Genomic DNA, 26,996 nt, shown 5'->3' with positions numbered 1-26,996 from the left:
AAATGTGCTTGACATAATGGATGGATGGATGGATTGTGATTAGAGTTGTATGAGCCCCAATAAAATGATTTTAAAAAGAAAATGCATCTTGTGTATCAACATTAACATTACAATTCATAATGGGAGCAAATTACAATTATGCATTAGCAATGAAAATAATTGAACGGTTGGGGGTCCCCGCAACAGGAGGAGCTGTATGAAAGGGTTGCGGCGTGAGGAAGGCTGCGAACCTCTGCTATAACGTGAGGGAACTTGTATTGTCGCGGGAGGGGTAGGGCGGGAGGGGTGGAGAAAGGGTCGGCAATAAGCAGACAGCATGGTAGATATATGAATTATCTGGAAGATGAGTAGTTAATAAGGGATATGCAAACAGACAAGCGAGCAGGGTAAAGGGACCCAGAGAAGGAAGGTCTCTGGATGGGTACTCAGCCGGGTGGTTAGGGCAAATGCCCGAGGAAACCGCGAAGTAAGCCAAGCGGGTTTCTGGGGGAAGCATTCCAGGCTGAGGGACCAGGTTGATAGGCCCTGCAGAGATGCGTCCTTGCAGCATTCCAGGAACTCCACAGAAACCTGAATAGAGAGGAAGGTGGGTGGGCAGAAGAGGTCAAGGTCACAGCAGAGCGCTAGAGAGCGTGGTTTCGCCTCGCTGAGCATTTTAAAGGCTTAGAAAACTGGATTTCACATGGAATCTTGCAAAACGAACAGGCAGGAGGGGCCTTTATGTTCTAAAAACACTCGTTAGGGGATTTCTTTGGAAAGCATTTAGAATTCTTTCCATTTATAAAATTTTAATTTAGAAAGATGGCTTTTCAATAATTTAACTCCGATGATAAATGAAAATCTATGGAAATTAAAAACCATACATTTTAGAGTAAAGTACTGTAGTTGTCACCCTGTTTGGGGGGAAGATTGTCTTTCCAACTCAGGATGAGCATCTCTTTCTAAGAAATACCCCTAACTCACAGTGGGGGCCCATGTAATGGGTTGTTCAGGCTCTTTGCGCCATCTGCGAGACCACAGCTGGGTCAACGACATTCTTCTCTTTCTGGGGATTTGAGCAGCGAGACAGGGTGGCTAAACATTGGGATCTGCAGCCCTGAACAGTGGAGATGCTATAGGAAGAGCCATCAGCTTCCTCTGCCAACGTCCTCAGAGATGGCCCATGACCCTGCTTCCCAAGCCACGGCTTTCAACTCTTCCAGAGATTCTGCCACAAATCCCACTATCTTCCAACATCTTCCCTACTGCTTAATGTGTGTGTGAGGCAGCTGTTAATAGAAATGAAAAACAAAACCTACTGAACAAAACATGAAGCAATTCAGTCTGTCTGCAGCTTTAGGATGTGTCAATATTTAATTTCTTTGTTAGATGGGGCCATTTATTAATGTGTATTGCCATTCACTAAGACAAAGCCCATAAAAGTTTACAGGTTATACTAAAAAATTCATCATTCAAGCAGATCATTGGGCTTAATTTATAAAGAACAAAAACAAACTGATCCGCCTGTGTGTTGTATGTGACATGCTCAACACTCATTGAAGTGTATCCATAGGTGATCAGCTATACCCAATGCTGACTTAAAGATGACACTGAAAAGATGACCCAGCTTGCCAGCACTCAGCCTCTGCTCTCGGACCCCAGCAGGAGAGTCGGGTAAGGAGGTAATGATAACAAATGTTATAAGTAACATGTTTCTAAGAGAATAAGCAGAAGGCAAAAGTCCTGCTACAGTCAACCACGTACTGTTCACACGGCACCAAGACTGGAAGATCTGAGTGGGGCTAGGGGCTGGGACCACGAGGAGATGTCTTCTTCCTGGGGAGCAGGCTCTGAGCATCCGAGGCTCCCATCAGGGGCTAGGCAGTGCTCACTCTGCACGGTAGGTCAAGCCCATGAAAAACGGTCTTGCAGAGTGCCTCTGACAACCAGTGAGAAACAGTGTGACTGTATCACGGCCTTTCCAATGTATTGGTCAAGCACTCAAAACTGTTCGCGTCGGTGAAACTACCGTACGCCGTCGAGTCGGGGGAACCTACGGGGCGAAGCAGAACTGCCCCCGAGGGTTTGCTGGCCTGCGGTCTTTGCAGAAGCGGATTGCCGGCTCCTTTCTCCCTCGGACGGTCTAACTCTCTGGGGAGCAGCCATCTGTGCAGTTAGGGCTCCCCGGTGAGGGCAGACGTGCCATGGACTGAACTTTGTCCTCCAAAGGCAGCTTGTAACTGCCTGTGGTGATCATTCCACTGGGTCAGGGAGGCAGGGTGAGCATGGAGTCGATCTTTTTTTGAGATATAAAGGCAATTAAGCAAGCCAGGGAGCAAGCAGAGACAGGGATGAGCGAGCTACCACTACATCAGACCACCAAGGAGCCAAGGACCAAGGCCTTCGCCAAGAGCCAACAGAGATGGAAAGGGTCCCCTAGAGCAGCGGTTCTCAACCTGTGGGTCTCGACCCCCGTGGGGGCCAAATGACCCTTTCACAGGGGTTGCCCGATTTCTAACAGTAGCAAAATTACAGTTATGAAGTAGCAATGAAAATAATTTTATGATTGGGGGGTCACCTCAACATGAAGAGCTCTGTTAAAGGGTCTCGGCATTAGGAATGTTGAGAACCTGCCCTGGAGCTTTAGCTGCCTAACCGGGAGCCCTTGCTCATAGTGTTTTTGTGATCTTGTGCTCGCAGCAACAGATAACTTCGTTGATAGGAAAGTGAGGCAAATCAATAAAAGTGATGTTTCCTTAGTGTCCTGGAACTGGAAACATGAGAAACATGGAGAACGACATGATTTTTTTCAAAGTTACCACAGTAGTTTACACAGTACTTGTGGTCTTTTTCTAGACGCAGAAATAAATCATCAGGCGAATCGAGCATCTCTGTAAAACCTTGGCAAATTGCCCGCTTGTGTGAAGCCACTTCCAGCATTTTGCCCTCCACACTCTCAGTGCTGAGAACTATCCCTAAGAGTCGCTTTGATGAACGCGCCTGGTTTCCGCGGCCATCTCTTCCTGGGGCATCTTCATCCTTTCCGTGACAACCACTTCCCGCGGTACTGCCTTCCTCTGATGGTAGAGACCGTCACGGGTCTCCCAGGGGTGGCAGTGTCCACGTTCTCAAGTCGACTGTTGCTTCTACAACTCTATGCTCAGTCAACTCCAAGTTCACTTCCATCCTGCCCCCTTTCCATTTCCTTGCTGTGCTTCTCCTCCTTTCCGCCAGTGCTCTCTCCAAATGATCCACGTGGGCTTGTCGCTGAGCGAGAAGAGGCAACATGCCTACATGGCTTGCTGTCTGTGCTGACACCGAATTGCTGAGACTTTGAAAGAAGTGACACGATTGGTCCCTGATCGGGAGGCATGCCTGCTATTGACATAGTCGATCACAGACTGAAGGGATAATAGCAATGTTTATACTTTATGCAATTGCTGTTGTTGTTAGGTACCATCCAGTCGGTGCTGATTCGTGGCGACTCAACAGAGCAAAACGAGACACTGTGCACCCTTGCGCCACCCCCTTCCCAACGGCTGCACTGCTTGAGCCCCGGTAGCAGTCGTTGTGCCAATCCATCTCCTTGAGGGCCTCCCTTTCCCACTGACTCTGACTTGACCAAGCATGGCGGCCCCTCGAGGAGGGCAAGGGGCTCCAGATAACATGTCTGGACTACGTGAGACACAGCCTTGATACCCTTGATCCTCAGGATCACTCTGTCTGGACTTCTTTCAAGACAGACTTGTTTTGTTTCCCGGCAGTCCATGGCATGTTCTTTATTTGTCCCCGGCACATAATTGGACAGTGGCAACGGAAATGTGACTATGGTGTTGGAGGTGTGGTGTCATGTAACTAAATCATGATAACTGAATCGTGTGCCTGCTGGCACAGTGCAAAGCCAGGACTGACTTATCTCCAGTGAGAACTTGGGGACACCTTCTGGAAACCCCCAAGGGTAACTAACTCCTCTCATCCTGAGCTGAAGTGAACGCGGGCTGACCCAGAGCAGGGCCACGAGCAGTCAGTGGAGGGGCCTGGTGGGACACGCTGCAGAAGCAAACACAGGCTGCAGTTCACAGGAAGCCACCAGCCACCAGGACAGAAACAGAGGCTCTCTCAGGAGTTCGGGGACAGGAAGGGGCTTTGGGATGAGTTATAGTACCGTCTAACTAATGAGGATGGCAACTTCCAGGAACAGAGCAGCACCAGGACTAGAATCCACTCCACCCAGCTTCCTTCTCAGCCATCTTCCTACAGTTCTAGCGGATGTAGTTTCTGGCCTGGGAGCCTCAAACCCAGCCCCCTTTCACACGCTTCACCAAAAACACCGGGGGGGGGGGGGGGAGGATGTTTTTTAGACTAGCAATAATGTGTCTTTGACAAATTAACATGGAACTATTTTCGCCGGCAGAGGCCGATTACACAAAAGATGAAAACAAAAATAACTTTTCCGTATGCGGAAGAAGGAAGTCAATATAGGCGTCTGTTATCATCAGCGTTCCAAGTCGGAGTGTGTCTGTACTCTCCAAAGGCATCATCAATGCCTACTATTATACCACCAATCATCAGGATACCACTTGGCATCAGGAAAAAGCTTCTGGATGGCATCACATACATAGGTCGTGTAAGTTGAAGTCCACATATGATGGAACAGATGGCCAGTGTGATCAGAGGAGAATTTCCCAACGACCAGCAGTCACTGTGAGTGTGCTGTAAGTGCACATCCCACTTAATAAAAATCAAGTTGGTTCTGACCCATGCCAACCCGATGCACAACAGGACAAAACACTGCCCAGCCCTGTGCCACCGTCACAGCGGCTCCCATGCTTGGGCCACTGTGGCAGTCCAGGGTCAGGCCATCTCCTGAGGGCCTTCTTCTGTTTTGCTGCCCCTCCACTTTACCAAGCACGATGCCCTTCTCCAGGGACTGGTCTCTCCTGACAGTATGTCCACAGTACGTGAGAGGAAGTCTCACCATGCTGGCCTCTAAGGAGCACTCTGGCCACACTTCTTCCAAGACAGACTTGTTTGCTCTTTTGGCAGCCCAGGGTACTGTGGGTTTTCTTTGCCAAGACCACAATCAAATGCATTGGCTCTTCTTCTTCAGTCTTCTTGATGTGATGTACAACTTCCACAGGCAGATGCGGCAATAGAAATTACCAAGACTTGGGGCAGGCCAACAATATACGAATGGGTATTATCCGGATCGTCATACACATGGAAACTGAGACTCGAAATGGTTGAAAGCCTGGAGATTAACTGTCAGCCAAACAACAGACAGGCCTGTAGGATCTATTTATAGGCCCGTGGGATAAGCACGCCTCACAGCAACCAGGCAGAGGAGACCCTAAGGGAAGCAAGCACCTGCCCAAAGCAAAGGAGGCACGGACAGGAGAGGGGACTTCATGGAAACAGTAAGTCATGGAGGAAGTGGGCAGGGTGCTGTGACATTATGGGGGCGGCGACCAATGTCACGGAACAAACTGTGTACAAACTGCTGAATGGAAAACTAATTTGCTGTGTAAACTTTCATCCAAACCTCAATAAAGAGTCCAAAATAAATAAAGAAAAACCACTAAAAAACTCGTCCAAAGCCACGTAGCTCACAATATTTGAACGAAGGTCAGTGTCACCCCCACAGTCTGTGCAACGAGTAAGTAGGTCAGGTAACTTGATCTTAGTTTCACATCACCTACTAAAATGTTGGGCCAAGATTCCCAACAACTTTGTGGTTCCATGAAGCTGGCTGAGTGGGGTCAAGGGCACAAGCAGAGGGCCACAGGAGATGATGTTGAGTCTGAAGGTTGCTTTCTCAGCCATTTCACTTAGGGTACACTAGTTACAGACTTTACGGTCCCTCCAGAAAAGCCACGCGGTCGCCAATGTATAATGACTGCAGGAAAGCCTATGCCCACACAATCTTGAAGATGATGCTTTGAAAGGAGATGCTGCCAAGAAAAGGCCAACATCCCAGCTGTGAGGACCAGTCGCATCTCTAGCTAACAGGCCCAGTGTGAGAGGAGTGGGGAGGCTTTCTCCAAGAAACATGTTGATCTCCCCCGCCCCACCCCCACCCCGGGGCAGTACCAGTGCTCAGGGCACCAACACAGACAAAAGGCCACTTGATTCTAAGATAATGTAATTTTGAAAGGAATCTATTGCCTCAAAATATTTTCCTGGCTTTTCATTTCCTTTCCAAGATAGGGAAAGTTGACTGTCACTGAGTCAACTCCACTCATCCAGGAGACAGATACTCAGCCGTACCACATGGCATTCACTCTTCCACTCCTAGCGTTCCTCTTCGTGGCTCGGGGTGGAGACATGGGGGCACTTCAGCAATGTCCTGACAGGGAGCAAGCGCCCCTGTGAACCAGAAACAGAACCTTAGAAGAACTACTGACAAATCCTTATCAAGTAATTTTTAAACCCAAACCTCAGGGTTCTGGCTGATGTAGTTCATTAACATTTTGGACATTCCAGTGAAGTTACAGACTAGATATTTTTTTCCTCCAAGGGAGGGAGTCGGCTGGAAGATGGAGGCATGAAACAGAGCCCATTTTTTTAAAGGTAACTTAGCACAATACAAGTTGAAGTAGCCCAAACAATAAGAAGCCATGTGATCAGGGAACCCTGAAAGCAAGGAGCGTTGGCCACAGGAGGCGCTCGGTCCATTCTCATCGTGTGGCTCAGTGAGGAACGCTGTGTTTGAATGATGCTTTTTCAACAGTGACAGCATGCCTGTGTCAAAGTCGGGTGTGTTCTCTTGTTGTCCAGCATTTTCTCCAGGAATTAAGAAATTCACCAAACAGTAAGTGATCATGAGTAAAGGCTTCGTGAGGCCTGGAAGACTAAGCAGCTCCTTAAGAATCCTGACCAACTTTTAATTAGGATGGAGGCTTCAGCCATTCTTCTGGGTCATCCACACATCAATGAAAACTAAAATAAAAGCACCTACAAGTTTACATAGAGAGACAGACAGACAGATTCACGAATTCACTGACTAAGGAAGACGGAAGAAGAATCGATGCATTTGAATTAGGGTCCTGGTGAAGAACACGGGAAGTATCACAGACTTCCAAAAGAATGAACAAACCTGCCTTAGAAGAGGTACAGACAGAATCCTTCTCAGAAGCACGGATGCCGAGACTTCATCTCAAGTACTTTGGACACGTTGTCAGGAGAGACCAGTTCCTGGGAAAGAACATAATGCCCAGTAAAGGAGAGGGGCAGCGGGAAAGAGGAAGGCCCTCAACAAGATGATTGACAGTGGCTGCGACAATGGGCTCAAATATAACAATTATGAGAATGGTGCAGGATCAGGCAGAGTTTGTGATATATATATATATATATATATATATATATATATATATATATATATATATATATATATATATATATGCATCGGGACATATGTATCCAAGGAATAAAACTGACAGTCCAACAATAACTACTCATATTTATGGTCGGCTCATGTTTGGCAGAGGCACCAAGAAAATTCCATGGAGAAAGAATACTCTTTTCAGCAAAGATGCTGGGACATTTGTCTCTCCATCTACAAAAGAATGAAACTAGACTTCTACCTGGCACCATGTACAAAAGGAACTTACAATGGGCCACAGACTTTACAATAAAAAACTACAAAAGAAGGTTTAGAAGAAAATTGTAGAAGTTCAAAAGAAAAAAAATGGGTGAAGCTGTACATCTTTTAAATTGGCAATGGTTGCTAGGTTATGGCAGTAAAAGCATGAGCAACACAAAAGAAATGCAATAAATTGGACTTCAACATAATTAAACATTTCAGCGCTTTGCAGGAGACGTTCGTGGAAGTAACAATACAACCTACAAAGGGTGGGTCGGAAATCATGGATCTCTTAAGTGTTTAGGAGTCCTAGTTGCACAGTGGTTACGTATTGGGCTGCTAACCACAAGGTCAGTGGTTTGAAACCACCACTCTGGGGGAGAAAGATGCGCTTTCTCCTTCCACAGTGACAGTCTCAGAAACCCACAGGGGCAGTTCAACCCTGTCCTACAGGGTTGCTATGAGTCAGAATTGACTCAATGGCAGTGAGTTCGGGTTTTTTATTAAGGGTTTAGTATGAAGAAAGAACCCTTACAACTCAACAACACCAAAAAAAACCAAACAAACTTGATTTATAATGGACAAAGGATTTTAACAGATAACTTCCCAAAGAAGATGTTCATTCAAATGGACAATAAGCATATGCAAAGATAGTATCGTTAGCCATCAGAGAAACATAAATCAAACTACAAGATAACCACACCCACCAGGATGTTCGTCTTCATAAAGGTGAAAACTAAGAAGTGCTGGTGAGGATATGGAGATCTTAGGATCCTTATATATTTCTGGTGGGAATGTAAATAGTGGCTCCAGAAGCAATTCTGACAGTTTGTCAAAACAAACAAACCAACTAAGAGAATTTCCATATAACCCAGCAATTCCATTCCTCAGATAATTCAAAATGTCTATCCACACAGAAACTTATTGAAAATGTTTACAGCAGCCAATAATCAAAAAGGGTTAACCCAAATGTCCATCCAGTGAGGAGTGCATAATATCTTGGATTGTAAAAAAGTATAAACTGAGGAGAGCTATGACAATGAGGGAATTTTCATGTTGACAGCAGTATTAGGATCTAAACCACAGTTCACAGGACGCTGGTGGCTTAGTGGTTACCAGGTGGGCTGAACTGATTTGGCTGGCAGCTTGGTAAACGTCCCCCCACAAAACTGTGGGATAACCACATATGATCTAGCTCTTTATCAATCTCTCTCGGATCCTAGAAGAGTCCAGGAGCTAGCTGGGAAAGAGGTACAGTATATACTTGTGTATAAGCCAAGTTTTTCAGCACATATTTTAATGCAGTTTTTGTGGTAAAATTAGGTGCCTCGGCAGATGTTCAGGTTGGGTGATACTCCAGTATATACGGTATAAACTGAAGCATTAGACGTCGGAGTGAGGCAAGCTTTAGTAAAAGACTTGTTTCCCAATGCATGCCGTTCAAGAGAAGGGCCTTCAGACTGAGGCGCAGTCGTCACTGCTCTGCTGCAAGGCTGGTGATGTCATTGAGCAGGTGCTTACAGCAGGACGCCTGCAATGCAGTAAGGCCGCGGGAGCCATGATTCCTGCAGCCATCCAAGGGAAACGAGGAAAGACCTCTTGAAAATGAAAATCATCATTAATAAAAAAAGCATAAGCACACAAGGTCGGCCTTCCGTGTGACATAATTAGACATGAGAATTAGAAACCGTCCTGCAGAGCATGTGCCATTCACTGTCTGGTGAGTTGGAGGCAGAATGGTGGATGCGGGAAATGACATTCATTGCGCACAGCAACCTTTTTCACACGTGCCTTCCAGAAAGCTGAGTGTTGCAACTCTCAGACCCCCTTGCAGTGAAGGCACGGATCCAAGGCCTCAGGTGGGCTCACGTGACATCAGGGAGGTGGGACGAAGGCAGGGCAGCTCCCTGCTTCTGCTGATGCCTAACTGAACTTCTGCAGATTGCAGGCCCCAGTGGCTGGCTCATAAAGGTAGAAGGAGCAAATATGCTTGGCTGACAACAGAAAGAATGGTGATCCGAATTCTACCTTGCCGGACTGGATAGGGCAGAGGTTGTACACTGGTGCATATGGGAGCTGGAGGCACAGGGAATCCAGGGTGGACGATGCCTTCAGGACCAGGGGTGTGAGGGGCGGTGCTGGGAGAGTGGAGGGTGAGTGGGTTGGAAAGGGGGAACTGATTACAAGGATCCACATGTGACCTCCTCCCTGGGAGATGGACGGCAGAGAAGGTGGGGAAGGGAGACTCCGGATAGGGCAAGATATGACAAAATAACAATCTATAAATTATCAAGGGCTCATGAGGGAGGGGGGAGCGGAGAGGGAGGGGAAAAAAAAGAGGACCTGATGCAGAGGGCTTAAGTGGAAAGCAAATGCTTTGAGAATGATTAGGGCAAAGAATGTACGGATGTGCTTTATACAATTGATGTATGTATATGTATGGATTGTGATAAGAGTTGTATGAGCCCCTAATAAAATGTAAAATAAATAAATAAAAGAATGGTGGTTCGAGTCTACCCAGCAGTGCCTTTGGAGAAAAGCCTGAGGATGTATTTCTGAAAAAAAAAATCAGCTATTAAAAACTCAGGGGCATAGTGGCTACTTGTTGGGCTGTTAACCACAAGGTCAGGAGCTTGAAACCACTCGCTGCTCCAAGGGAGGCTTTCTGCTCCCAGTCTCTGCTCCTAGCGTTACCATCTCAGAAACCCACGGGGGCAGTTCTACTCTGTCCTATAGGGTCGCTATGAGTTGGAAATGATTTGATGGCAGTGAGGGAGCTAGGGCATTTACCCTGACACACCTGGGCTTTCCATGAACGAGAGTAGTAGACCTGAGGCCAATTGAGCGTGGGGGTGGGGGTGGGAACCGCTGGGGGAGGAGGGAAGAGAGGAGGTACACTCAGCATGCCAGCATCTAACTCCTAATTTCACCAGCAGCACAGGCTTTGCAGCTGCCCTGGGACGCAACTGAATTTAAGACGGTGTGTGCATCTGTGAGAGCAGAAACATGAGCACTCCACATTTCCCGGTGGATGGTTCTCATAAAATTGGGTTGCATGGAGAAAATGTTCAGCACGGGCTCTGCCACTGGATGCTTTTCAAACAAAGGTTGAACACATCCCCAACAGGAGTAACTCTGAAGAATGGGCACACTCATAAAATATGCAAATACGTATTTTAATCAGTCTCAGCACAGGGGCGGCTGAGCAAAGGGGAAGAAGTGCAAAGGGTTGAGGAAGGACAGGGCTGATGGCCTCTGCCCTCTTGTTTCAGAAACAATGCCAGAGACAAAGAGGGCATCGCGGCTACTACTGGGTGAAGGTGGCTCTGGGTACACACGATTTTGCAATTTTACAAATGACTCTTTAACACGGCTGAGACAGTCTTCTCGTGAGCACTCACTACCAGCCCAGCGGCTGGCACACACGGAGCTAAATGAGGCAGAGCTAAGGCGACGCGGAGCCCCAGAATCACTGTGTACATTCTAGAAATTGCTATTGGGGAATAAATCCCTGCTATCAACTCATTTATTTGTCATTTCCTTGATTCAAAATTGGGAGTACAAAGTATGTGCCCCCAGAACCACTGCTGGAATTTTCCACTTGTTTATATTCTATACAAATAGTTGGAGCCTATGTTTACGCAAGTCTTTTTTCCCTTCTCTTTGTGCCTAAATTTGTTTTCATTAATTTTTCCAAGAGAAATCTCCACACCCACCCCCCTTCTCTTCTCTTTTTCCTGGGTTTGCATTTCCTTTTCAAAGAATCTGTAAGATCGTGCTATTTCTTATCCATTTCCTCACAAACCAAGCAGGTCATCATCCTCTCGCTTGGCTAGCTGTGTTCCTTTTCAGCTGCTGGTTGACGTCTTCCCTGCATCTCCACATGTCTCCAGGCGAGGAAAGGTCCGCTCACAAGCCAGGTTGTGCGAGCTAGAGGCCCCTTTATTCAGGCTGGAGAGCAAGGAGAGTTCACATGCAGACGGGCTGAAGAATGGTCTGGAAGCAAACCAGCCTCCTGTCCTGCAGGAAAGGTGGGCCTGTGCGTGGCGCTGGTGGGGCTGCGTGGGGGTGGGTAAGTCGTCATCATTAGAGCAAGGTCGCTGCTGCAGGTGTCCGGCCTGCCTTCCCCGGACCCACCGCCACTCTGCCACTCACTCCAGAGCCCAGTGGGGGACTTGCCACAAATCACACGGGCCAAGGAAGTGGACAGTTGATTGCCTTCCCTGCCACAGTGGTGTAGCGGATTATGCGCTGGACTGCCAACCACAAGGTCAGCAGTTTGAAACCAGCAACCACTCTGTGGGGGGAAAGATGAGGACTTCTACTCTCATAAAGGGTTATAGTTCCAGAAACCCACGGGGGCAGTCCTACTCTGTCCTAAGGGTCACTGAGAGTTGGAACTGCCTCGGCGGCAGTGGGTTTGAGTTGGACCTATCAACAACAGAGACTGCACAGTGAGCCAGTCCACTTGGTGCGACTTCATGTAATGCATCATTCCTCGCCATCCCGACGCTGCCACGGGAAGCTGGAGACGCTTAGCACCTGTTGCCAAGCCACACAGTCTCACCTCACTGTGGCTTATAGCGGGGAGCTGCCCTCCGCCCACTCGAGGTGCCCCCCCCCCGGCTGCAGCAGGGCAGACCGGTGGCTTTTCCCAACAATTCATCACATACCATCTACATATTGAGTGTCTACTCAAGAGGGGACCCTTCATCTTCTATTGGAATCATCAGATGTGGAAGTAAAGAAAATAAGCATCTGCGCGCGCACACACACACACACACACACACACACACACACACACACACACACCCTCCGTTCAAATATGGGTATATGTACATGTACCCACCCACTGCTGTCAAGCGACCATGCAGGACAGGAGCCATAAACATTAAGGGCAGCAGACAAGTCTCATCTTTCTTCTTTAGAGGGACTGGTGGGTTTGAACCACCAAGCTTGTGGTCTGCAGCCCGGTGGCTATTTCATGGGGCTGCGGGGGCTCCTTAGACACAGATACGCACTCTGTACACACAGCCACTTGTGCAGAGGCAAGGATGGCTATCTGCCTGTGGTGGCAGAAGAGCGGGTGAGATGGTGCCCACAACCCACCGCGGCCTGCTGAGGAATGGAGGTGGCGTACCTGAATAGGGTCCTGGGTCAGTCTCATGGGCCCAATGCGTACCTCTGCCGAAGAAACCTGCTGAATAAAGGAGAGTCCGTGAGCCAGGTCAAGTCTTACCACACTGACACACCCCTCCTCACACAGGTGGTCCGTGACGCCACTAAGCGGACCCCCAAAGGATGCCTGCTTACTGACCCAGAGGCAGATGACAGACCATGTCCGGCGCAACCCCAGTTTTGCAAAAGAATGTTTGCACCTTTCGGCATGGGAAACGTCTGGAAGGAGCGTGCTGAATACTAAGTGGTGGGATTTCACGGGATTCTTCTTTAAAGGAACCTTTTGTTGTTCTTGTTTGTTTTCCACCGAGGCCTGCACTATTTTATCGCAGAAAAAAATCTGAAATTGACCATTATTTCCTGAGCCCCTATGACCCTCTCCAGAGGACACGTGGATGCATTTCGACAGCGTGAGAGCTGTCCCGGGTCTAGAACGTATCTCTTGTCATCTTCATATTCGAGTCTGGGGGTGCACTGCGGAAGCTCACCCTCGATGGTCACAAACAAGTGATTCATCTCAGTTGTATTTCCAAACCGAGCAAAGCACACCACCCCATGAGCGTAAGAGGCAAAACTCTGCCTTGCCGTGCCAGGAAGGAGGCCAAGCCACCAATGGGCTCACGGGACAGCGCCTGCTCACTGGCATTGGCTGCAAGCACAGTGCAAACCGTTGTCTTTATTTTCAATCACTTCATTCAGATCTCTAAAAATGACTTCTCCCTCAACTCATTTGGCTGAAACTCGTGGCCTCACCTCCTGGGAACCATTTTCATTTTTCTGTCAGAGGCTGCAGGTGTTTGGGAAGCCGACCTTGCAGCCAGCACCCTGCCCCGGCCCCGCAGGTGAGGCAGACACACTCAACAGGCACCGGAATGCACCCAACCTGAGATGACGCGGTGGCCGGAGAGCCAGCGGAGGTGGCTGCATCAGGTGGAAAACAAAGACGCCGGGGGCGCTTGGGAGCGTCTATCTAAAATACAACTCTCGTTCTCCTCCCATCCACGGCGGAGAAGAGTGAAGAAAACCAGAAATGGTGCCCCGCTGCTCCTGTACAACTGACCACTCCTACCAGGATCACCGGGATGACCGCAGGAAGAACATGCAAGGGTGCAGGGTGGGTGGGGCAAGAGCCTGGAGGAACCCCTGAGACTACGGACACCCCTCTGACCTGGATCCGGTGCCATTCACAGAGATCACCTTTCAGCCAAACAACAGGCTCTTGAAAGAACCATTACACCTCAAAGGCACGTTTGAATCACCAGTCACACCAGATTAAAAAGACAGCATATACCCCACATGGAAGAGGAGGAGGCAGGAGGGGTAGCAAATTCCTGCGGAAGGAAACCGGGGAGTGGGCCCTGCACGGACACCTTGTGGGGCGTCTAGCCAAGGCCACAGATGCTCTCTGAACCAGCCCTTGGTGACAAATGGATCTGCTCTGCACACTGTTGCCTGAGGAACCACAGAGAAAATGCTCTTAATATTTACCAAAAACAGAAGGCAGGACTGCTCTTTCAGCTACATTTTCAAAGACACTCTTGCTTCTCCTTTCCTCAGTCGAACTCCTGGGGCTCGGGGCTGTCAGTCCTCTCTAGGGCATGGCCACTGCTGACATTCTTTCCCTCGCCCCCAGTGTCCTGGTGGAAAGTGGAGCCTCTCACCAAACCAGCCAGCAGCATGCTCCACGGGCCCTCGAAGGCCTGCTCACCCTAGCTCCGCGCTTCTGAGGGCAAGGTTGCCTGGGAGCGGTGACCGGCGGTGATGGGTCCACCTGCCCAGCCTTCCAGCAGGCTACTGCAACTAAAGCTGACCCCTAGACCTGGAGTCCCTGGCTCAGCAAGCTCAAGGAGTCCCTGCACTATTCCCCTGCTGCCTTCCGGTCAAAGAGACAGGTGCAAATCTCCCATGCTTCTTTCCTCAAAGCAAAAGCGTGGCCTGCCTGGAGGCGGACATGCCGACTGCACCCGGGGGAAGCACGCAGCCCTGACCTGGGAATAGCCAGCATCAGCTCTAGCGTTGCTAGACCTTCAGCTTCCCCACCCTGCTCTACCCCAAAGGCATTTCCCTTTGAACCCCATACCCCACCTTAAGAAAAGGAGCCATGCCAGATTGTTGGCTAAAAAGGAATGATTGAAAGGGAAGGAGATGTGATATCAGGGGACAAATCGGATTAATAACCTGAGAAGGGGCTTTGCCCTCACTCCCCGTGATGTCAGCATCTACCCCCTCCAACCATCCACCTGCCCGATGGCTTCTCCAGTCAAACCAGGGCCAGAAACTACATGAGGCACGAGATAAAATGTTTACAGAAACAAAAGCAGAGACCCTGAACTGAAGGCCAAGAAGGAGAAAGAGCCCTGCCGAAAGCACATAGACATCCCCGAATCATCGTGCAATCCGAGGAGACCCATGGGCTACGCGCTCCTCCGAAAGGCATCCAGAGCACCGAGTGGTCCAGTGGCTATCCTTCCAGGAGTTCCTGGGTGGTACCAATGGTTTACACACACTTGGCTGCCAACCAAAAGGCTGGAGGTTCAAGTCTGCTCTCAGGAGGAAGGCGTTGTGGTCTACCTCCCAAACCTAGTCCCTGGAGATGCTAAGGAACACAGGTAGGCTCATGACCAACGCGATGCCAATTGGCGTCCATATGTCAGGAAGCAGACTTCCTTTAGGCTACCTGGAGAGCATCTGCTGGCTGTGGAAGCACTCTCCCAGGGCCTCTCCGTCCCAGCACTGTGTTCGGTGCTTTTTCACGTGGGCTCTTAAGTGGAGACAAGCAACAGTCTTTGAGTGACATGAAGTTTTTAAAGCAAGACTTAGTCTAGAAGCAATCTCTTTTCTGCCTAAAGACGAAGGAGCTTTCTCCCCATAGCCACCACCATGCCCTGCCAGTGTCCATCATCTTAACCTCTGCCTTAGTTAGCCCAGTGAGAAAGCGCATGCTGAGCCCCGGTCGAAGGACAGGAGCGTCCAGAACAGGAATTGTAAGGCGGGTGCTAGAGGGTCCTTTGCACAACGCCTGCCTCTGTCATCTCCATCTACCCAGTCAGGTGCTTCCACTTCGCGAGCAGAACTCATGGGGTCTCTATTCAGCAGCTCCAGAATGGACCACACTCGGCTTCAACTCTCACAGTTTCTTTCCTCTTCCTCGGTCTGTACTCCCAATTCTATGACCTTAGTTCCTGTGCCCTCTCTTTTCAACGACCCCCCAGAATTCCAGAGCTCGTCCTGGGCACCAGGGAGGTGAAGGCAGTCACCAGAGGGAAAGTCACAGCAGGGATGGTCACAAACAGCAGGTCCCAGAGTTCTCTTACAGGAGAGCTTACCGCGGGCATGACCCCCATTTGTGAAATGGCAACACGAACAGAAACAAATGTTGGGCTGCTAACGGAAAGGTCAGTGGTTCCAAGCCACCAGCTGCTCTGTGGGAGAAAGATGGGCCATCTGCTCCTGTGAGGATTTGACCAGTCCCATGCGGTCCCACAGGATGGTGATGAGTTAGCATCAACTCGATGGCAGTGGGATTGGTATAAAGCCATGGAAGAGAGACGTCTTACTTCAAAGCATAAACCTTGAGAGTCTGTGGGTGCACCAATCTTCCATTAGCATATAGGCTCTGACATCAGAGTGACCAAGTGTGGCAGGACCTAGACACTAAAAGAGGATCCCAAGGTAATACAAGGCCAGCAGCTGAGAGCAGAAGAGGGCAGGACCAGAGCAAGAAAGGAGACACGCGTGTCAAACCGGAGTCTTCCCCAGTGCTTAATGAAAAGGATTTGCTATATCTCCAAGTAGTGAAAAATGGTTTTTTAAAAATTTACTTTCTAAACATGATTAATAAATATATATAAATAAATGCACACACATACATATATATTTGCCAATTCAATCATTTTATGTGTACAATTCAGTGATATTATTTTCTTTGTGTTACCAAAATTAGATAATTGTCTTATCAAGAGATGCATTTACTTTTGGAAGACAGGGCATTGCAAGAGAATTTTATCACTCTGGGGAGGAAGAAATCCTTTTTAGCCAGCACACCTGGTTTCAGTATGTCTTGCACAGACACACATGTGCACATGCACACAGCATACAAAGTATTTTTTTAGGGTTCCCGTGTGTACATATGATTCTTAGGAACATCCATGGGGTAGCAAGGGGTTCTGGGAAATGTATTCATATTGTTATGGAATCTACACCTGCTATTCAAAGCTCCATCTTTGCTCCCTTGCCTGTCTTACAACCAGGACATGATACTTTTCCAAATTAATTCACCACCATAAACAGAACCTCCCCAAAGCTATGACTCCCCAGTGGTGAATAAGTCGTAGAATTCTTATTTTCCACGTGGGAGGTGTGGTAGCTATATAATCTGTTGTCAATTTGAAAGGATTAAGAGTGAAGGGGTAGAGTTTAGCCTGTCAATCAGGTCTCAGCTTGATGACCTCATTTGGAGGTGCGAAGGAGCTACAGAGCTTGTTGGAGGCAGGGCAACACAGGCTCACTCCCTGGGAGGCATTGCAGCTGACAAGACACATGGAGATATGCTAGTGCCCTGAGCTGGAGAAGACATGTGGAGACCCTGCCATCGCTGCGATGCTTACAATGCCTCTGGATCCACAAGACTTCCCACCCATTGGCCTGTGATCTTCCTGCATTTGACATCATTGCATGTGCTTCATGAGTCTGAAGAGGACTTTATAGATTGTTATAGGACATATGGGTTAATATCAGACTCTGGACTTGGTCTGGACTGGGCTGGCATGTTTCCTTAATGTACAATTACTCTTTATATAAAGCTCTTTCTTACACACATATGAGTGTCTATGAGTTTGTTTCTCTAGTCTACCTGGACTAACGCAGGTGGCTTAGCCAATACACCATAAGCACAATGACTGCTTGACTGTTAGAGGAGGCCTCCGTGTTCCTCTGATGCTGGACAGGTTCTGTGACACTTCCAAAGATGAGGAAGAAAGACCTGGAAATTTACTTCCAAAAATGAGTCAATGAAAATGTTATGCACCACAATGGCTGCAACCCATTGTACGTGGGGTTCCATGAGCTGGGGACAACTGCAGTGCAGCCACCAACAGACCCCCAGCCCTAAAAGCCACTAAAGACTATGGTCTCCAGACATTCACCAATTTAAGATCATACAGTATGTGGCCTGCATGAGTGACTTATGATTTCAGTCAGCTCCAAGGTCCATCATGCTGCACCATCTATTAGCACATCATTTCTATTTACACATGGTCGTTTGTTCTAACTGTGCAACATTCATAATGGCAAAGGCTTGTGCATACACACATATGTAAACAACAGTGAACACACATACATGTATGATGCTGTTTCAAATGCCCCTGGGGAATTTCTATTATCTTTTAAATCCCATTTTCCCATGAACATTTTGAAGATCCCTTGTATGCATTGTGCATGTAGCAGGGCCAACACTTCACATTAAGATGAGCCAGCTCTCCAGGGGTGGGGGTAGGGGGGCTTTACTTTGTAGCATTGGCTGATTACTATGGTGTAAATACTTTGAACATGAATAATCTCAAGCTAGGAACAGAGGGCCCTGGGTGCACAGTTGGAAACATTTCTTTTGATTCAGAGCGAGACTAAAAGTGGCAAACGCTTTCAGATTTTACTGATGTGCAAATGTCCATCATTTGCTTTCCCGTGATAGGTTAACTGGATATGGAATTCTGGGAGGCAGATGTTTCCTCCCAGATGCAAGGTTGAGAGAGGGGAGATAGTATTTCTGGTTTGGGAGGTGGAAAGGTCAAGGGAGGCTTCAGGAAGGTAGATGGGTCACGAAGAATGGGGAGATTCAAGTCTGGGCTGGGGACAGGATTCCATGCAGGGGAACGATCTAAAGCAGGGAGACAAGAAAGTGTAGCAACGAGTGCTCATGGGGGAGGAGAGTCCCGAGAGGGTGGATGTGCTAGTCGGGTTGACTAGAGAAACAAATCTAGAGACACTCATCTGTGTGTAGACAAGAGCTTTATATCAAAGTGCAATATACATTGAGAAAACATCCCCTCCCAGTCCAGATCAAGTCCCTAAGTCTGATATTAGCCCACTTGTCTGATACCAGTCCATAAATTCCTTTTTAGACTCATGCAGCACATGCAATGATGCCCAATACAGGATTACAGGCTGGTGGGCTGAAAGCTCTGTGGATCCGATGGTGATGAATGCATCTCCGGAGCTCTGGCTGCCACCAGCATGGCTCCATGTGGCTTGTTAACAGTGATGTGAAGCTGAGCGTGTGATCCGCCTACAGGGAGAAAGAGAGGAAGTACCCAGAATCCCCCTAGTGGGTGTGACCTTGTGACCTGATTGACAGGCTAGCCTTCACACCTCTACTCTCAAGTTGACATGAGATTACATAACTACCACAGTGGATACGGACATATATGAAGGGGGAGATGGGAAGGTTAGAGTCAGATCCCTAAAAGATACTGGGAAGGAGCCCAATTGGTATTCTGTAGACACCAGTTATGCTGCCGGCTTCTGAGCAGAGGATGAACATGATCAGACCCATGACTTGGGAAAATCAAACATTTGGCTTGCCTAATTTCTGAATAAACAAGAACAGAGATTTAGAGACTATCGAAAACAAACAGAAAACCTGCAATGAGTTGGCACCACAGCAGTGAACGCCAGAGGGGTGGCACGACAACAAACCACAGTGTGGCTTTCTTTCAACAGAGAAGGGACAGGCTCCAAGATAAAGAGCAGCTGGTGCAGGCGAGGCAGGTGAAAGAGACAAAATCCTGAGAGAAACCCAGGCCATCCGAGGCTGCCTCGTTTACCTGGCACTCCTCCCGTTCTGAGCGGTGGCAGCTGCCACAGCTCCTGTCGTTTCTGCTTCAGGAACTTCACTAAGGACCCTGGAATCACTGAGTCTGAGAACTTCTCCAAGCGGGAAGCTAGGAATTGGAGAAGGAAAGTGGGTGGCCCGAAGCCCTTCCCCCCCTGATCTGCTCTGCAGATTATACACGGATCCACAGTCAATGCTTAGGGAAGCAGCAGTCAAGAGATCAAAGGACACATGGCCTTAGGTAAATCTGTGCAAGACCTCCTCTTTGAAGTGTTGAAAAGCAAGGAGGTCATTTTGAGGACTAAGATGCACCTGACCCAAGTCATGGTATTTCCATTTGTCTCATATGCATGTGAAAATTGGACACTGAGTAAGGAGGGCCGAAGAAGAACCATGGTGCTGGTGAAGAATGTACCACGGACTGCCAAAAAGAAACAAATCTGTCTTGGGTGAAGTACAGTCAGAGTGCTCCTGAGAGGCAAGCATGGAGAGACTTCCTTTCACATGCACCGGGCATGTCATCAGGGGAGACCAGTCCTTGGAGGAGGCCATCATGCGTGGTCGAGTGGTGGGGCAGCACAAAAGAGGAAGGTCCTCAAGAAGATGGACGGGCACAGAGGCTGGAACGATGAGCGCAAACATCAGAGCAACCGTGAGGATGGCGGAGGACCGGGCAGTGTTGCACTCCATTGTGCACAGGGTCTCCACGAATCCGAACCGACTCACTACCTAACAACAACATCAAAAGCATGTAAGCACACAGATTTCAAGGAAGGGGTTAGGACTGGAACTTTATTTTGCTTTCCTCCCATTTGCTCTTCCATTATATTCCAAGGTAGGAATAGGATGCCCATCGTTCTGTTGTTGAGAGTCCTCAAGAAGCTTCTGGATTCCAATTCTACCTAACAGATGACCCAGTACCTGGCAATCCCTACCCATGCCCTAGTCTGACCTGCTAACAGAGCGGTCCCCACCACGATGGGAAAAGGAGCGTGTGTGCTCTAGGGATGGGGACTGTCTAACTCCACCTTCAGGAAACAAAACTCGGCTCGGAATGAATGCTCCCCACCCACTCCCAGGACTTCGCTAGGGAGTCCTGTCTTGCGCACCATTTGCAGAGGTGAGTGACACACAGGTGGACTCCTAGTCCTTAAGGTGAACCAGGGTTCGAACCCCTGCTGAGCTGTTGCTTTTCCCCAGATATACTGAATTGCGAGGTAATTCCTTTTTTTAAAGCATTTTATTGTGGGCTCATACAATTCTTATCACAATCCACACATACATCCATTGTGTCAAGCACACCTGCACATCCGTTGCCACCATCATTCCCAAGACATCTGCCTTCCACCTGAGCCTCCCAAACCAGCCCCTCATTTCCCCCCATCCCTCCCCACTACCTCTTCCTCCCTCATTTATAAATTATTATTATTTTGTCATATCTTACACTGTCTGACGTCTCCCTTCACCCATTTTTCTGTTGCCCATCCCCCAGGGAGGAGGCTATATGTAGATCCTTGTAATCGGTTCTCCCTTTCCAGCCCACCTTTCCTACACCCTCCAGGTATCACCACTCTCACCACTGGTCCTGAGTGGTTCATCTGTCCTGGATTCCCTGTGTTCCCAGTTGCTATCTGTACCAGTGTCCATCCTCTGGTCTAGCCGGATTTGTAAGGTAGAATTGGGATCATGATAGAGGGGAAAGTTGTATGTTTCATTGTTGTTACCCTGCACCCTGACTGGCGCATCTCCTCCCCGTGACCCTTCAGTAAGGGGGTGTCCAGTTGCCTACAGATTCTTATGTATAATGGGATCTGGTTTTTTTCAAAAGGGGATTCTGATTTAGTATATCTGGGGTAGCAAAGCAGTTTCTCAGCAGGGGGATGAACAGGAATGAATCAATTCAAAGTTCAAGGCAAACATAACTCCACTTCATGAGAGGGAGCCTCCATGGTAGAGAACAGCTTCCACTCACAGAAGGAACCAGCTGTGGGAACAGAAATAGGCATTTCTAAATGCCCCTAATCAACCCAGCCTGCTGTCCTGTTAGTTTTGATTTCAAAATAGCCTTTCATTCTCGCAAGTCCTAGGCGAAATGTCTGCCTTTACTCTTCTGATCCCTAGGTGGACAGAGGCTGTGCTTAACTTTTACCTTTTCAGTGGGCCCACGTCCACCCTCCAGCCACATGGGCACCAGCAGGTAGCTTCCAGGTGGCCTCGCCATGAGTCTGGGCATCACCACCTAACCCTGGTCCTCACGTCAGGCCTCCCAGGAGGATTGCTGTGGTGGGCTCAGGTCTACCTTCACACCATAGCCCTCCAGTCCCCAGCCCCCACACCAGCCTTCAGCCAACAGCCACCATTGTTGCCACTGCCAGCCGACTCAGTCCTCATCTGGGTTGATTCTCGCTGTGTCCTAGCACCTCCTGACACCCCCGTAGGGAATTAAGTGCCCAGAGAGTTCTTCCTGCTTCCTGCCTCTTGCCTTCCTGATTCCAAGTCTTCAAGATGCTCCCAGCCTGGGCTTTGTGTTAGAAATCACTGGGGAACTTTACAAAACACCAGTGCCTGGACCCTCCTTCAAACCCAGAGAACCAGAACCCCAGAACTGGCATTGTAAAATCTTCTTGGGGGCAACCAGGGTCTAAAACATTTTTTCAAATACCATACCTGGTTTCTGTTTGCTTGTTTTAACGGTAGACACGTATGATGTTAGCTTCCCCTCCGGCTCCTCCCGTGACTTCTAGTACACACTCATTTAGTCAACAAACGATCAACGAGGGGCATGGTGTGGGGAAGCACCAAACACCATGAGGTCTTTCCTAGATACCCTCCACAATAAAAGAGGACTTCAGAAAGTTCACGGATCATGGCATTTTCCACGAATTTCTGAAGCTCCCTTGTACAAGTTGAGAATTTAGGCAAAATGTCCCCAGAGGGTGGAATACCTAAATTAGAATTAGAATCTATCGAAATTTCCTTTCATACTTACTTGTTAGGGATTTCTGAAGAAATATCTCATAATCAGACTCATTGGCATCTAACAGCAACAACACCTTATGTTCTGCTCTTATGAATATTCATTGATTTAATAGCAATGTGTATATACATACTAATAAATATACAAATAAATCGATTCATCGCTTCATCAAAATGTACATCCATAAAGGAAAGGATGAACCATTTTGACTTAAAAATTTTAAACTTCCATTTACCAAAAAACAAACAACAACAACAAAGAAAATAGAAATAAGTCACAGTTTTGGGTATGATACATAAAATTCATTTTTATAAAAATCAACAAATACTTGTAACTCAAATATAACAAGATTTTGAAAAACCACTAGCGAAAAGACTAGAAGAGAAAAGGTAATTTCCGGAAGAGGAATACAAGAATGAAGAGATCTCAGTTAGTAGTTAGGAAAATACAAATTTTAAGTGACGGTAAGCTACTACCTCGCACCCAACCATTTTCACCAACAGAATGGCAAAATCCAAGTTCGGCATGAATAAGGGGAAGCAGGCACAAGAGTGAATTGGTTTAGGCACTTTGAAAAGCAACTAAAGGCATTCTAATGAAATGCAAATCCCACAGGCTAGCTTCCTAGTGAGCTTCCTCAGGGCATATAAGGAGTCCCTATAAAAGAAGTTTCAGGACAGTATTTTTAATAACCATAAAATTTGTCACAGCTTAACCCATCAATTCAATAATTATCTACTACCTGAAAAATTGGTAAATATGTCATGGATTCCATACAATCGTATTGACACATAGGACCCTCCATACAGTAGGACACAGTGATGATGATGGAAGACCGAGGGCTGGCTGCCCGTTCGGAATAAATGAACCTGAAAAATACAGCATTTAAAACAACACCAAATACAAATGCACAGGCGTGAGAAATGACCGGCTGAGATGAGGAGTCCCGCTGTCATGAGCCTTGGTGGTGCCATTTGCCTCGGCGCTCTGAGGCTAAAAGGAAGGTTGGCGGTTAGGCCTCGCCAGGCCTGTGGGGGAAAATGCCTGGTGTCCTGCTCACATAAAGCAGTGCTTCCTCCCCAGCGGTCCATTCCTGTGAGGGGTGCGGTCGATCCAGGAATCTGCATGTCCACCCCTGATAATACTGAATCGGAATCTACAGAGGAACAAGCTCCCCAGGTGATTCTTATGTACCCAAGGCACATCACCAAGTCCTGCTACCGGGGCTTCAGTTCGTACATGCACAGACTTATTCCGAACAAACTGTATTTAAACACGCGTCGGGGTTGCCTTGATGGCAGCGGATTTTGTTTGTTTGCTTTCTGTCATCAGTGGATGGCTGTAGACAATTTATCACAGTGATGGACTTGTCTTAGTCTCTTTAGGGTATCTTGCAAAAAAGAATAAAGAAAAGATACGTTCAGTGCTATGGGAAAAAAACTATTTTTGAGATCAGGACTAATATCAAATTGGTAACAAAACTCAAATGGACATCTACCCCAATCACTGAAGCTGGGCGACAAGTTTGCAGGAATGCTGCCTTCGCATAAACAGAGGTGAGGGATGAATCAAGCATTTTAAGCAAGGTTGGAAAGTCTGTCAAGATGAATTCAAAGTTGAGGGCAGCTTGGAAGGGAACTCAGCTTTGGGGGATACCGAAGGGGCCATCTTGACAGATTTTTCTTAAAGGACACGGATGACCACGGTGGCTTAGGAGGAAGAAAATTGAAAACCACACTAATGAAGAAAAGGTCAGAAATTGTGGGCCCGACAGTTTTTCTCCATCCTGGCCCATTCTTCAAGGGTAGCAAGTGCCACATTTTGTTGGGCAACCTTATCCGATCCACCCTCTGGCCCTCGTCTTGCCCGTTCGGACGTCTTTTGGTTCCCACGTTCAAAGAGCATTTGCAGGATGGAATTCCTTGGCAAAGGCCACAGAGACAAAACCAGTGTCTTCAGAAGTGTGGAGATACAGGTGGCGGGAGGGCGGGGAAAACAGCAGCTTCACCTTTGGAAGGTTTTTTTGTTTCATAAAGGTGTCTGTGATTTTGTAACAGTAGCCAGGCGGGGGTCTTGTTAAAGTACAGATTCAAATTCTGCACATCTAGAGTGAAAATGCAGATTCGCAGCAGGGGGTGGAACTAAAGCCGTTTGAAGCTCTGACATAAAGACTCAAACGCACGGTCATTTGGCTCCGTTTCCACTCCTGTTGCTGCTGCTGCGGGTTCTCCAGCTGGTCCCAGCTCACAGCGCCCTTTCCCGCAGCGCAGCAGAGCACAGTCTGGTTCCACAGCAGCCTCGTGATCAGCATGCTGAGCCCATTGTTGCGGCCTCAGTCTCCGTTCATCTCCGGGGCAGTCTTCCTCTTTCTCGGCCAGCCTCTACTTGACCAAGCACGAGTTCTTCTCCCGTGATGGGACCTCCTGATAACAGGAATGTCCAAAGCACATCCAAGGAATCTCTCCGTCCTCACTTCCACCGACCACTCTGGCTGTAATTCTTCCAACCAGATTTGGTGTTCTTCTGGCAGCCCATGGTGCTTTTGGTATTTTTCACCACACGGTGATCCAAACGCATCAATTCTTCTTCAGTCTTCACATTTCACATGCACGCGAGGTGACTGAAAACACCAGGACTTGCATCTGGCAATTCTTAAACTTCAACGTGACTTCCATGCACTTGACCATTTTATAAAGGTCTTGTACAGCAGATTTGCCCAATGCAATGTCATTTGATTTCTTGAATGTTGCTCCTGTGAATATTAACTATTGATCCAAGAAAAAGAAGTTTTTGGACAGCTTCAGTCTTTTCTGCATTTACACAGGTTTGCGATGAGTTGAAAACACAAATCCTCACAACTAGCCAATTTTCGTTTTCAGCATGTATATATTTTATATATATAGTGTCTGAGATAGCACATTTTTTTTAGAAGCAGTCTCATCTTCAGCCTGAGGAGCCGCTGGTGGGTTTGAACTTCCAACTATGCAGATAGCAACCCAACAATCATCATCACCTAGGGAACCCTGCATCCTAGAGCGTTGCCATGACTCATAAATAACTTGAAGGTGCCAAACAGCAGGAAGACAGTGAGACAACTGCAATTCCAAGGCCTGCTGGTGGGGAAGGGGATGTGTTCAAGGAGGAATACACCTGGAGCTTCAACTCTTCGACTCTATTATTAGTGACACACAGTGGCTACAATGGGTGCAAGCATAGAAACCAATGTGAGGCAGGCACAGCAGGACGGGACAGTGTTTCATCCTGTTGTGCACAGGGTCACCATAAGTCAGAGCGACTCAATAGCACTTAACAAGTGAGTGAAGTCTATTTTGTGTATTTGGTGTGTTAGTCTGGGTTGACTAGAGAAACAAATCCAGAGACACTCACATATGTGTGTAGTAGAGAACTTTATATCAAAGAGTAATTGTATATTAAGAAAACACCCCAGCCAGTCTAGATCAAGTCCATAAGTCTGATATTAGCCCATATGTCCAGTATCAGTCTATAAATTCCTCTTCAGACTCAAGAAACACATACGATATGTCGAATGCAGGAAGATCACAAGGCAGTGAGTGAAAGTCTTAGGGGTCCAGTGGTGGTAGAAGCATCTCAGCACTGGAATGGGTCTCCGCATGGCTCCCCCACCTCTAGGTCTTGGCTCCATCAGTGTTGTTCCATGTAGCTTGTCAGCAGAAAGACGAAGCCGAGAGAGTGTGTCTGGCCTCCAGTGAGCTATTGATCTCCTTTGCACCTCCAGATGAGGTCATCAAGCTGTGACCTGATTGACAGGCTAGATCCACCCCTTCACCATTTGACAGATTATGTAACTGCCACATCTGTATATACATTAGTACGTATGTAGCCACTATGTATGTGCTTCACTATACTTCCCCACCTCCCAGGAAAGTATTTGCTCAAATAAGGTGCTCTGAAAGAGTTGGACTGCAATCAGTCCCTAGAGAAGGGCAGCGTGTTTGGTAGAGTGGAGGGCAGTGAAAGAGAGGAAGGCCCTCTAGGAGATGGACCGACAGTGGCTGCCACGATGGGCTCAAGCGTAGGAACAACTGTACATCTGGTAAAATAGAGGGGCAGCAAAAAAAAAAGAGGAAGGCCCTCAAGGAGGTGGATTGACAAGGGAACAATTGTGAGGATGGTCCGGGACCAGGCAGTGTTTCGTTCTGTTGTGCATAAAGTCACTATGGGTCGGAACCAACTCGATGGCACCTAACAACATCATCAACAACAACATGCACGGTTTTTATATATACTTCCCTGCTCCCAGGAAAGCATTTGCTATTATAGGGTACCCTAAAAGAGTTGGATGACAAGTCTAACTGCCTTATAAATGATTGCCTCCCGAGTCACAACACCAGCCAAACTGGATGGTGCTCAGGTATCCTTACTGAACACGACTTCTGATCAAAATAGGGGGAGGGGAGGGATATGGACTA

General features: G+C 47.9%; 1 protein-coding gene across 9 annotated transcripts in view; it reads right to left on the bottom strand.

Annotated features, from left to right (window-relative positions):
* Positions 1 to 26,996, bottom strand: part of PDE8B (phosphodiesterase 8B) — a 278,883-nt gene that overhangs the window by 128,391 nt on the left and 123,496 nt on the right. For 6 of the 9 annotated variants that reach the window (XM_075543049.1, XM_075543055.1, XM_075543051.1 and 3 more), the window contains exon 2: positions 12,702 to 12,761. The exons of 1 other annotated variant lie outside the window; for it this stretch is intronic. In XM_075543049.1, coding sequence (XP_075399164.1) covers positions 12,702 to 12,761 — 60 coding nt within the window. The remainder of the gene's footprint in view (positions 1 to 12,701; positions 12,762 to 26,996) is intronic. 2 more of the 9 variants (XM_075543050.1, XM_075543057.1) reach the window with 1 other exon arrangement.

The sequence above is a fragment of the Tenrec ecaudatus genome, chromosome 2 (assembly GCF_050624435.1).
Source record: "Tenrec ecaudatus isolate mTenEca1 chromosome 2, mTenEca1.hap1, whole genome shotgun sequence".
NCBI classification, from domain to species: Eukaryota; Metazoa; Chordata; class Mammalia; order Afrosoricida; family Tenrecidae; genus Tenrec; species Tenrec ecaudatus.
This window is presented reverse-complemented; position numbering and strand designations above follow the sequence as displayed.